Here is a 12,631-nt window from a genome sequence, read left to right as displayed (position 1 = left end):
CACTGCATAAGACAAAACACACAACAAACAAGTCGCATACAGATTAAGTGCAGTAAAGTCTCAATAAAACATGTTATAAAAAAGCCTGTATAAAAAGATATGTCTTAAGACGCGTTTTAAAAGTCAACAAGCACTCGCTATTGCGAACATCAGTGGGAAGAGAGAACGTACCTGTGCAAGTGTGAATTGGCCAGCCTCATTTTGAGAGTGGGAGTGGTCTTGCCATTGGTACAGCTTGCGGATTGGCTGGGTGCTGCGTCATGTGACTGTGTGACCTGCACTGATTGGCTGCCTGCTTGAACTTCCTTTTTTTGCCCCACCTCCTTCTCCTTCGCCCGTCCCTTATGCTCCGCTAGAAGAAAGTTAAAGTCTTTCCTCCGTCCTGGGACGGCTCGCCGGTGAGTCAAAGAGTGAGTCTAGAACATACATGATCAAACACATGTTGTGAACACCAACACAGCGAACATTCAAATCAACATGTGATCATGAGTAATGGCACCAACCTTACAGGTTAACGAACGAGTGCAGGGCCGCTTCGTCTCTGGGTCCAAAACCCCACAGTGTTTATTAGGATCAAACACTCGCCCTGTACAACAAAACACAGTGTGACTTTATATTGTTATTTTCAGCTAAATATCATTTATTTGATGTATTATATTGCATTAATATATTATGCACTATTTCTTAAAATGCAGTAATTATTTGTATCTTTTTGTATGTATGTGTATACATATACACACAAAAGTGTGTATATATATATAAACTTGAAATATATATTTTATTTATACATATTATTTTATTTTATAATTTATATTATTTTACATTTTTTATTGATATGTATTAGTATGTACATATCAAATAATATCTCAATATCAAATGATTCAATACGTGTTCATAAATTGTGGAAAACATGCCTTGATTAATTTAAATATTTAGTCTGTTTTACTTCTTAAAACAAATATTTAGAACCTCAGTGACAACATTTATTATATATATAATGAGAGAGAAATTAATACTTTTCTTCAGAAAGGACACATTAAATTGATCAATAGTGACAGTAAAAACATTTATAATAATAATGCAAAATATTTATTTTTTAATTAAAAGCTTTTCTCTTGAACGGTTTGCACAAAAATATGAAGCAACAGTATGAACTGTTTTCAACTGTGATAATAATCATAATGTTTCATGAGCATCAAATAATCATATTATACTGATTTCTGAAGGATCATGTGACACTGAAGACTGGAGTAATGATGCTGAAAATACAGCTTTGATCACAGGAATACATGGAAATAATATTTCACAATATTACTGGGTTTGTTTTGTATTTTTAATCAAATAAATGCAGCCTTGGTGAGCAGAAGAGACTTCTTTTAAAAACATTCAAAATCTTACCGACCCCAAACTTTTGAACAGCAGCGTGTATATATATATATATGCGTGTGTGTGTGTGCCTGTATACGATTTGTGTGTGCCTGTATACGATTTGTGTGTGTGTGTGTGTGTGTGTGTGTGTGTGTGTGTGTGTGTGTGTGTGTGTGTGTGTGTGTGCCTGTATACGCTTTGTGTGTGTGTGTGTGTGTGTGTGTGTGTGTGTGTGTGTGTGTGTGTGTGTGTGTGTGTGTGTGTGTGTGTGTGTGTGTGTGTGGCCTGGTAAACCCTACATTATGGGGACAAAATGTCCCCATAAGGATGGCAATATCTGAAATCCTTGTTCGTGTGGGGACATTTTTTGGTCCCCATGAGGAAAACAGCTTATAAATCATAGTAAGTGATGTTTTTTGAAAATGTAAAAATGCAGAAAGTTTTCTGTGATGGGTAGGTTTAGGGGTAGGGTTAGTGTAAGGGAATAGAATATACAGTTTGTACAGTATAAAAATCATTATGTCTATGGAAAGTCCCCATAAAATATGGAAACACTACGTGTGTGTGTGTGTGTGTGTGTGTGTGTGTGTGTGTGTGTATGTGTGTGTGTGTGTGTGTGTGTGTGTGTGTGTGTGTGTGTGTGTGTGTATAGGTATTTTTTTAACCTATTAGATGATTGAGTATTTAGTTTCTCCACATGCTAATGTCAAAATGCATTGGAATCAATTTTGGATTGTGTGTCACATTTGATTATCTTGCGTGCAATGATCTCAGATCAGTCATTTCCAAGGTTTCTTCTCTTTTAGATGCGGCCTATGTGAACAGTAGACAGCGGAGAGACTCACAGAGAGCATAATTCACAGCAGAGGTTTTATCTCTGAGAAACTGTGTCTCACACTGATTACAACAGCCGAGGATCTGCCGGCCGAGAGCAGCATAGATCAAGCCGAGAGCCGAGAGCCGAGTAAACAACATACGGAGAGGGACGAGGAGACTAATCAGTGAGTTACGACTAAACATTCATGCTTCCAGCGAACGACAACTCTACAAAACAGAAACCACAGAACTTGAGTTTGAAAACAGGTGATGGGATTTATTTCCTTTATTGCTTGTTCATCCTTTTGATTTGTGTTTTTATTTCTCTCTATATATACACAAATATTTTTGTATGATTTTCAATTGCTATAGTATTTGTTTTACATTAAAAATATATATATATTTTTACATTTACAGTTTTCATTATTTTGTTGTGCTTTTTGTCACTTTTAATATTTATTTTTTTAATTCTATTTAGCTTTATTTTTTATTCCAGTAATTCATTTTAGTACTTTTATTGAGTTATTAGCCAAGGCAACATTGCAACTTTTTGATTATTTTTTTTAAATATATTTTTTTTTAATTTCAGCTTTATTTGAATAAACAAAAGATATTTGAATAGTTTTAGTTAACAATAACAACACAGCATAAAACATACAGTAACTAAAAAAAAAAAAAGACTTCAAATTCCACTAGATAAAACGACTTTTCTTTATTGATGACATCACGAAGGCAGAGGAAAATAATATTAACCAATAATATCGAAGCACAACCCTCTCCTATTCCAATCGAATCCTTTTGGAAGTTAAAAAGTGGTTTCCTACATTATTTCTAGTTTAATTCTTAGTTTCTCTAAAAAAAACCCACAAATTTCTTCATTTTTCTTCTCAAAAAGTGTTTTCTACTCACCCGAAACTCTCCGAGGTCTCCCGCCTTTGGCTCCATTCTGCTGCTTCTTGTCTGGAGGAGAAGGCGGGACTATCGGTCTCCTGTCCAATAGGGATGGAGACGTGGAGGGTGAGGGGGCGGGGCGTTTCTCCAAGGGTGACCGTGACGGGCTGGGCCGCCTGTCAATCAGTGATGGAGGCGTGGTGGAGCGAGGAGTCCCGGGACCTCGGCCGTTCAGGAACTTCTCCTGGATCTTGTGAGATGCTGGTGACGTCGAGGAGGACTTGACAGGAGAGGAAGACGATGAAGAGAAAGAAAGAGAAGAACTCGCTGTGGGAGACGAAGAGTTGACTTTGATGTGCTCCGATCTGTTGAAACACGGCATCTTCTCCAGACTCACCACAGGTAAAGACACGCTAGATAACAGAAGATTGTCCATTTTAAAGACACAAAGTGTCACATTTTATTAGTCTAACACACGTTTTGAGACAAATAGACACACAACCGTTTAAAGGTTTGGTGTCAGTAAGATTTATTTTTAATTTTTATACTCATTCAGAAAGGGTAAATTGTTACAAAATATTTATATTTCAAATTATCTTTCTATTCATCAAAGAATCCTGAAAAAAATGTATCACAGTTTCCACAAAAATATAATATAATATAATAATAACAGCACAACTGTTTTCAATTCTGATAATAATCAGAAATATCTCTTGAGCAGCAAATCAGCATATTAGGAGTAATGATGCTGATTATTCAGGTTTGATCACAGGAATAAATTACATTTCACAATATATTCACATAGAAAAAAGCTATTTTAAATTACAATAATATTTCACAATTTTTACTGTATTTTTGAACAAAAAAATGCAGTCTTGGTGAGCAGAAAGAGAGAAAAAAAATCTTACTGACTCCAAACTTTTGTGTAAATATTATAAACATTTATTTTGACTAACTGTGCCTATTTATATGTTGAATGATATTTTTTTTCTAGATTTAGACATATTTCTCTAAAGTTCAATACATAAGGAACACAGTCAAACTAATATTAATGTTTTGGGTTTTTTCTTTGTGAATATGCCTACGTGCCAAAGAGCTTTACAGTCACATTACAGCAGTAGACGGTGTTTACAAACACACTGCTTTATTACACACACACTCTAGAACACTAAAGCCCTATTCGCACGGGATCAGTATTTTCCGGGGACCTCGTGTGAATTAGAAATTACCACATCTGAATTCCATGTGGCGCATTCGCACGGGATAACCGAAGCCTGTGACTTTACTCAAATTTACAGACTTATCCTCCCGGATATGATGTCAATAGGCTATGTCTTGTCGTTATAATAGGTCTAGCTGTTTGATATATCATAAACAGAAGAATGTTCTTTACCGCATGCTGCTATAGATGTCATCCATCTCCATCTAATCATTCTTTCTGTTTTTGCTCTTCTGATGATTTTCAGCCTTATCTTTCTGCAAATTGTATAGTTCACGAATTCACCCTTACAATTAAGTCAGATAGAATAAATGCGTATTTGACGTGCTGTCCGGGGAGAGGGCTCCGGGCTAGGTATTTGTCCCGAACCCAGAGTACTCCCCCCGTATTCCTGGCTGTGAAAGAATAAGCCAAGAGTGAGGAGTCGGGGTGGTGGAGGGATGCGGAAAAATGTCAAGGAATGTTTGGTGAGTTTACAAAGTGAATATATATGCTTCCTCTCGTGCTGATAGAGTAGACATGGTAATAGACCAACGCTACTTTTGCGTCATCGAAGGGTAACGCCCCTTTCTGGGGGAAAACAAACGGATTCCTCTGAGAACAGAACTCGCTCTAGATCTGCAAAGTTTCTTGATAGCAAAAATGGCACAAACATACACACTCTCTTTGCCGGACTTTTCAGACATCTACCACTGTCTCGTGTGGTATCACCAAGTAAGTAGCCTATTTTTTTGTCATTAACACACTCACAGTATGACAAACTAGACGATGAGGCCATGAGGGATGTTCCATTGTGGCGGTTTGTATTTTGGTGAAGAAATTCCTTTTTTTTAATCTTACCGTTTTTTTTCTTCATATTTTCTTCATTTTCCGAGAATTCAACACCGGTAAATACACTATCATCTCAGACCATGCCTCTGTTCATTCAAGATAGCTTGTGAAATGATATATTAAAGATGTTAACCAAACCTAAAGTGATGGGAAAAGATGAGATGCCAGGGAAGATTAGGCTATAATAGTTTTTGCGTTTACTTGCATAACTTTTGTGTTAGCTATATAGGCTATATATCTCCTCCCAGCTCTTTATTTCATCCTCCAAAGTTTCTCTGGGGAAATTTTTTGTAGACATTTTATGACCGAATAAAACTTTCTCGGGCAATTCAAAAGTTTTGCAAGTGAACGCAGAATAGAGATATCATTTGTTAGGATCATATAGACCAACGCTACATATTTTGCCGTACACTGTAAACCTTTTTACAACTTTCAAAGTCCTATCACCTTCTAGACACAAGCAGAAACCAGCCAAGTCCACTTTAGTCCTAGCCTGACACTATTTCAACAGTAAAATCAGTTAACAGCCAAGGTAGCGTGCCTAGTGAGAGCTAACCACGTAGCTGCTAGCAGCTTCATCTTTCTAACTAGTATAGCTAGTCGACAACAAAACTATGTCAATAGTTTAAATCAAGTTAAATATGATCCAAGTGACATGGCCTCATCATCTAGTTTGTCATACTGTGAGTGTGTTAATGACAAAAAATAGGCTACTTGGTGATTCCACGAGATAGTGGTAGACGTCTGAATAGTCCATATTTGGCCACTGCGTGGGGTCATTAATCCAGTTTTTGACCATTTCAAAGGGACACCTCTGTTACCCCGTATCCAGTAGCTTCTTTAAATACCGCTCATGGTCCTCGACAGGTGTTGTCCTGAATTTCGACACCCTGCCAAATTATTACCCCCCTCGTTGAAGTCAGCACCTGATTGCCTAATCCTAACCCCTCCCCCACAGCTAATCCTAATCCTACCAATGCTAGGGGGTAATGATTTGGCGGGGGTCAAAATTCGGCACAACACCTGCAAAGAGAGTGTGTATGTTTGTGCCATTTTTGCTATCAAGAAACTTTGCAGATCTAGAGCGAGTTCTGTTCTCAGAGGAATCCGTTTGTTTTCCCCCAAAAAGGGGCGTTACCCTTCGATGACGCAAAAGTAGCGTTGGTCTATTGTTTGATGACACGTTGATTGGAATGATTATTTGAACGTGCTCCTCCCGAACTTTGTTTATAAAACATAATTTGTGGTGTAGGTATAGCGATATGAACCAGCAGCCAAAATACTATCAAAACATGCCTCCATTCTTCGCGAAAGATGGATTAAAAAGGGCACAGGAAACAAAAACCTTTAAAAAAAATATATACGACCCCGCCAAATCACAGAGATGCCGATTCGCACAGGATTAAGATCACAGACAACCTCCGCAATTATTACAAATGACTAGAGGTCACCAGGTCATTATCCCGTGCGAATAGGGCTTTAGTTGAACCCATAATCCTGTGTTTGTCAGTGTTTTACCCACCAGGCCTTGGCTCGCGCTCCCTTGGGCGGATACACGGCCAGCGGGGCCTTGCTGAAGCGGGAGTGTGGGTAATCCCGAGGAACCCGGAAGGGAAGGGGATCCGCCTCGCTTTGACTCGCAGACATCTTGGCCTTGACAGGAACCAGAGGAGTCCTGGAGCTGCTGGGCGAGCAGTGTCTCCTCTCTGAACACACAAATACAATTAAACTTTGTCTTTGAATATAAGAACTTGTTCTTAAGTGACTTGCCTGGTTAAATAAAGTACTCAAGTGCATAAGTAATCGCAATGAACCCGCACGTGATTTGGCAAAGGCTGTGATTATTTTATTCGCAGTTTGTCAGTGCAGCGGCTGATCGGTAGTAAATGCTCCATCTGAACACCAGAGGGCGTCTCTCACACACACACACACACACACACACTCCATCTGAACACCAGAGGGCGTCTCACACACACACACACACACACACACACACACACACACACACACACACACACCATCTGAACACCTGAGGGCGTCTCACACACACACTCCATCTGAACACCAGAGGGTGTCTCACACACACACACTCCATCTGAACACCAGAGGGCGTCTCATACACACACTCCATCTGAACACCAGAGGGCGTCACACACACACACTCCATCTGAACACCTGAGGGTGTCTCTCACACACACACACTCCATCTGAACACTAGAGGGCATCACACACACACACAGACACACTTCATCTGAACACTAGAGGGCATCTCACACACACACTCCATCTGAACACCAGAGGGCGTCTCACACACACACACACACACTCCATCTGAACACCAGAGGGCGTCACACACAAACACACTCCATCTGAACACCTGAGGGCGTCTCTCACACACACATACTCTATCTGAACACTAGAGGGCGTCTCACACACACACACACACACACTTCATCTGAACACTAGAGGGCATCTCACACACACACACACACACACACACACACTTCATCTGAACACTAGAGGGCATCTCACACACACACACACACACACACACACTTCATCTGAACACTAGAGGGTATCTCACACACACACTCCATCTGAACACCAGAGGGCGTCTCACACACACACACTCCATCTGAACACCTGAGGGCGTCTCTCACACAAACACACTCCATCTGAACACTAGAGGGCGTCACACACACACACACACACACACACACTTCATCTGAACACTAGAGGGCATCTCACACACACACTCCATCTGAACATCAGAGGGCGTCACACACACACACACACACACACACACACTTCATCTGAACACTAGAGGGCATCTCACACACACACTCCATCTGAACACCTGAGGGCGTCTCTCAGGCAGACACACTCCATCTGAACACTAGAGGGCGTCACACACACACACACTCCATCTGAACACTAGAGGGTATCTCACACACACACTCCATCTGAACACCAGAGGGCGTCTCACACACACACACTCCATCTGAACACCTGAGGGCGTCTCTCACACAAACACACTCCATCTGAACACTAGAGGGCGTCACACACACACACACACACACACACACTTCATCTGAACACTAGAGGGCATCTCACACACACACTCCATCTGAACACTAGAGGGCGTCACACACACACACACACACACACACACTTCATCTGAACACTAGAGGGCATCTCACACACACACTCCATCTGAACACCTGAGGGCGTCTCTCAGGCAGACACACTCCATCTGAACACTAGAGGGCGTCACACACACACACACTTCATCTGAACACTAGAGGGCATCTCACACACACACTCCATCTGAACACCAGAGGGCGTCTCACACACACACACACACTCCATCTGAACACCAGAGGGCGTCACACACAAACACACTCCATCTGAACACCTGAGGGCGTCTCTCACACACACACACTCCATCTGAACACTAGAGGGCGTCACACACACACACACACACACAGTCACACACTTCATCTGAACACTGGAGGGCATCTCACACACACACTCCATCTGAACACCAGAGGGCGTCTCACACACACACACTCCATCTGAACACCTGAGGGCGTCTCTCACACACACACACTCCATCTGAACACCAGAGGGCGTCACACACAAACACACTCCATCTGAACACCTGAGGGCGTCTCTCACACACACACTCCATCTGAACACTAGAGGGCATCTCACACACACACTCCATCTGAACACCAGAGGGCGTCTCACACACACACTCCATCTGAACACTAGAGGGCATCTCACACACATACTCCATCTGAACACCAGAGGGCGTCTCACACACACACACACACACACACACTCCATCTGAACACCAGAGGGCGTCTCATACACACGCTCCATCTGAACACCAGAGGGCGTCTCATACACACGCTCCATCTGAACACCAGAGGGTGTCTCGCACACACACTCCATCTGAACACTAGAGGGCATCACACACACACACACACTCCATCTGAACACCAGAGGGCATCACACACTCCATCTGAACACCAGAGGGCGTCTCACACACACACTCCATCTGAACACTAGAGGGTGTCTCGCACACACACTCCATCTGAACACTAGAGGGCATCACACACACACACACACTCCATCTGAACACCAGAGGGCATCACACACTCCATCTGAACACTAGAGGGCGTCACACACACACTCCATCTGAACACCAGAGGGCGTCACACACACACTCCATCTGAACACCAGAGGGCATCACACACACACTTCATCTGAACACTAGAGGGCGTCACACACACACTCCATCTGAACACCAGAGGGCATCACACACACACTCCATCTGAACACTAGAGGGTGTCTCACACACACACTCCATCTGAACACTAGAGGGTGTCTCACACACACACTCCATCTGAACACTAGAGGGCATCACACACACACTCCATCTGAACACCAGAGGGCATCACACACACACTCCATCTGAACACTAGAGGGCATCACACACACACTCCATCTGAACACTAGAGGGTGTCTCACACACACACTCCATCTGAACACAAGAGGGCGTCTCATACACACACTCCGTCTGAACACCAGAGGGTGTCTCTCACACACACACACACTCCATCTAAACACCAGAGGGCGTCTCTCTCGCTCACAAACACACACACACGTCAAATATGCCCCGCTGCAGAAGCACAATAACACACATCATTCCAGGAAATCCCTGTTGGGCATTATCGCTGTAGGGGAATAAACTGAAGATTGAAACGCTCTGTTTGTTTAAACATGTGATCATCTCACAGAGAGATGCTCAACTGTGGTTATGAAGTGAGTTTGGAGTAAAAGTTTGTTATTAAATGTTGTTTTCTGTTGGACAAGAGGTTCATAAATGCTTCTCATGTCTGGGAAGATGTTTGACGCGTGTTGCTTTTTCAAATGCACGTTATAAGCGACTCAAACTCGCAGTGCTTTCAGAGTGAGCAGCGTTTACAGAGCCGATCATCAATGACAAGCCACGCGTAACAAATAATCACAGCCTTTGCCATTTCAAAATCACGATGAGCCAAATCGGTTTAAGCGCGATCACATGTAAATTGCGATTAATCGTGCAGCGCTACAGAAGACCATCAGACTCTTAACAGGAAGTTACACTGGAGAACTACAGAAACACATCGGCACAAAGCACTTCCCAAATCATGGTACATTACATCTGATCTGCAGACTGCTTTTCTCTCGCGTGTCACGTGACCAGTGTAATCGCAGCTTTTGCGGTTACAAAATCGCATTTCATCATATCGCGATATTATCGCAAATACAATTAATCGTTCAGCCCTAACTCTGACACCCTTTTTTTTTTTTGGCTGAGCTCTTAACCAGAAATGCTGGTTTTCGTGAGACGATGTTCCTGAGACAATGTACATGGTTTATTAAAATAGTAGCAATGTTTTTAATGTTGCTTCACTTTATATTTCAAGCAAAACCATCATGAATATCCCACAAATACATAATCCAGTCCAAGGTATTAATACGCCCCAAAACTGACATACCTGATTCTACAAGAGAAAGTGCTAATCCACTTACGGTTCTTGCTATGCATGACTGTGTGACGCTCCTCTCTTCTCACTGTTCAACTGTTCCCCAACTACCTGCAATGACAAAGACTCATCATCACACACAACACAAATTACACATATAATCGATGTATGGTATTTCAAAACATTACACTGTCTGAGCCAGACTACTCTGAAAATAAACACGGATGTTTTTCTGTTTTTCGTAGTGAATAATAATAATGATGCAGCTCGCTAACTGGCCTTGGCCTTAACACGAGTCTCATCTGCCAGTGAATCTCAGCCAAGAGCCACAACAGTGTTTGCCAGGTCTCAAAAGAGCAGATTTCAGAGGCTCTGTTTGGACACGGCTGACGGAGAGGGAGAGAGAGAGAGTAACAATGGTGCGTTGGCTCTGACCGCAGGGGTAATTCAGCATTGGGACGGTCTGAAACACGGCAGGTGTGTAAATACGCCTGTAGGCCTAACTAGTGCAGCTGGGCTGAGGAAAAAATAAAAAAGTCCCATTATGTTCACAGGTTTGCTGATGTTCTGATCTGATGAACGCAGATGCTGCTAAAACTTTACTCGGATGAAGATTAATTTGTAGCTATGTTTCCATTCACTTATTTTTATGCGCATTTTGGGATATGGCATTAAAAAACTGCTGGACTGAAACGGCAAGATGCGCATAAAAAATGTATGCAGCGCTCGTTTGAGTCGGATACAATTTTCCGGGTGGGGGAGGGGGGGGGGGGAGAACATGTGCAATAAACTACGATGGAAATACATTTACCAAATAAATTCCGCATTGAGACTCTGCATTGAGACTTTGCATTGAGACTTTGCACTGAGACTCTGGCCCCATCCACACTACTACGTTTTAGTTTTGAAACGGAGACCTTTTGCTACGTTTGCACCTCCCGTCCAGACTAAAACAGTAAAACGAAGACCTAAAACGGAGAAGTTTAAAAACGCTGCCGACCCCGTTTTGCGTTTTGAATCTCCGGAGGGGGTTTTAGTGAAGACGGGTCAAAACCAAGGGGGTAATCCATCAGCCGGAAGTTGAAGCCTCGCGGGAGCCGCCATTGTAGCAGAACTTCACCTGCTGTTAGCATTCCATTGACTCCCATTCATTTTGGCGTCACTTTGACAGCGAATAACTTTACATCTGAGGCGTCCAAGGACTTCATTTGTCCATTATATATTTCTAAATAAACACGACAATGTATAAAAGGCTCCATTACTTTGTATCTTACGTTATGGCCCCGTAGAAGCCGTTTTTGTTAAAAACAGGCTAACGATTGCGTCATAACCACGCGACTTTTTGTCGCACAATAGAGACATTACCGTATAGACAGGAGGAGAAGCTCGCAGGCAATCAGGGGGACGTCCCGTCAAGGGAGAAGCCCATAGATAATGAGTCCATAAAAGCAACGGGACAAAATATTTCAACAACTTTTTTGGGGAATTGGAAATAATTCGGTATGTGGCAAGTGAATACATATGAAGTGATTAACGTTGGCAATTTTCACGCACAGCTACTAGAAGATTTACGTCTGTCTGACAGGTTGCTCACGTCATCAAGCTTAGTTTGAGTCGGTTTGAGTCTGCGCGTCAGGATCGGAGGTGCTAAAAAATCGCTAAAAATGGGCTTCAACTGTCTCAACTGAGTTCCAATGAGATGGCTCTGTCCACTTCTTATACTATCTATGGTCAAAACGGAGGACTTTAGAAACGATGACGCGGAGGCTCACGCTCTGCTCTCTGATTGGGTGTCATACAACGGAAGAAAACATACAACAACAGCCTGGACTACCAGTTACGTTAGTGCAAGTAAATTCTGCATTTTACAAAGTTATAACTGCCTACATGCGCCGGAGGCAAGCTGTGAGTGTGCAGCGGTGATATCGACCGTACATGGAGCGTCGGTTTGGGGTTAAGCCGGGAAGAA

The 12,631-nt window shown here is 42.4% G+C and overlaps 1 protein-coding gene across 1 annotated transcript in view; it reads right to left on the bottom strand.

Moving 5' to 3' along the window:
• The window catches only part of atxn7l1 (ataxin 7-like 1), a 36,040-nt gene that overhangs the window by 14,710 nt on the left and 8,699 nt on the right, over window positions 1-12,631 (bottom strand). The window contains exons 4-8 of the mRNA XM_077235164.1: window positions 10,709-10,773; window positions 6,648-6,831; window positions 3,094-3,488; window positions 504-586; window positions 172-416 (exon numbers count right to left, since the gene is read on the bottom strand). Coding sequence (XP_077091279.1) covers window positions 172-416; window positions 504-586; window positions 3,094-3,488; window positions 6,648-6,831; window positions 10,709-10,724 — 923 coding nt within the window. The 5' untranslated portion in view covers window positions 10,725-10,773. The remainder of the gene's footprint in view (window positions 1-171; window positions 417-503; window positions 587-3,093; window positions 3,489-6,647; window positions 6,832-10,708; window positions 10,774-12,631) is intronic.

This window comes from Siphateles boraxobius, unplaced genomic scaffold (assembly GCF_051911475.1).
Source record: "Siphateles boraxobius isolate OS27281-9 unplaced genomic scaffold, OSU_SipBor_1 19, whole genome shotgun sequence".
Classification (NCBI taxonomy): domain Eukaryota; kingdom Metazoa; phylum Chordata; class Actinopteri; order Cypriniformes; family Leuciscidae; genus Siphateles; species Siphateles boraxobius.
The sequence above is the reverse complement of the archived record's forward strand: the minus strand, read 5'-3'. Positions and strand labels throughout refer to the sequence as shown.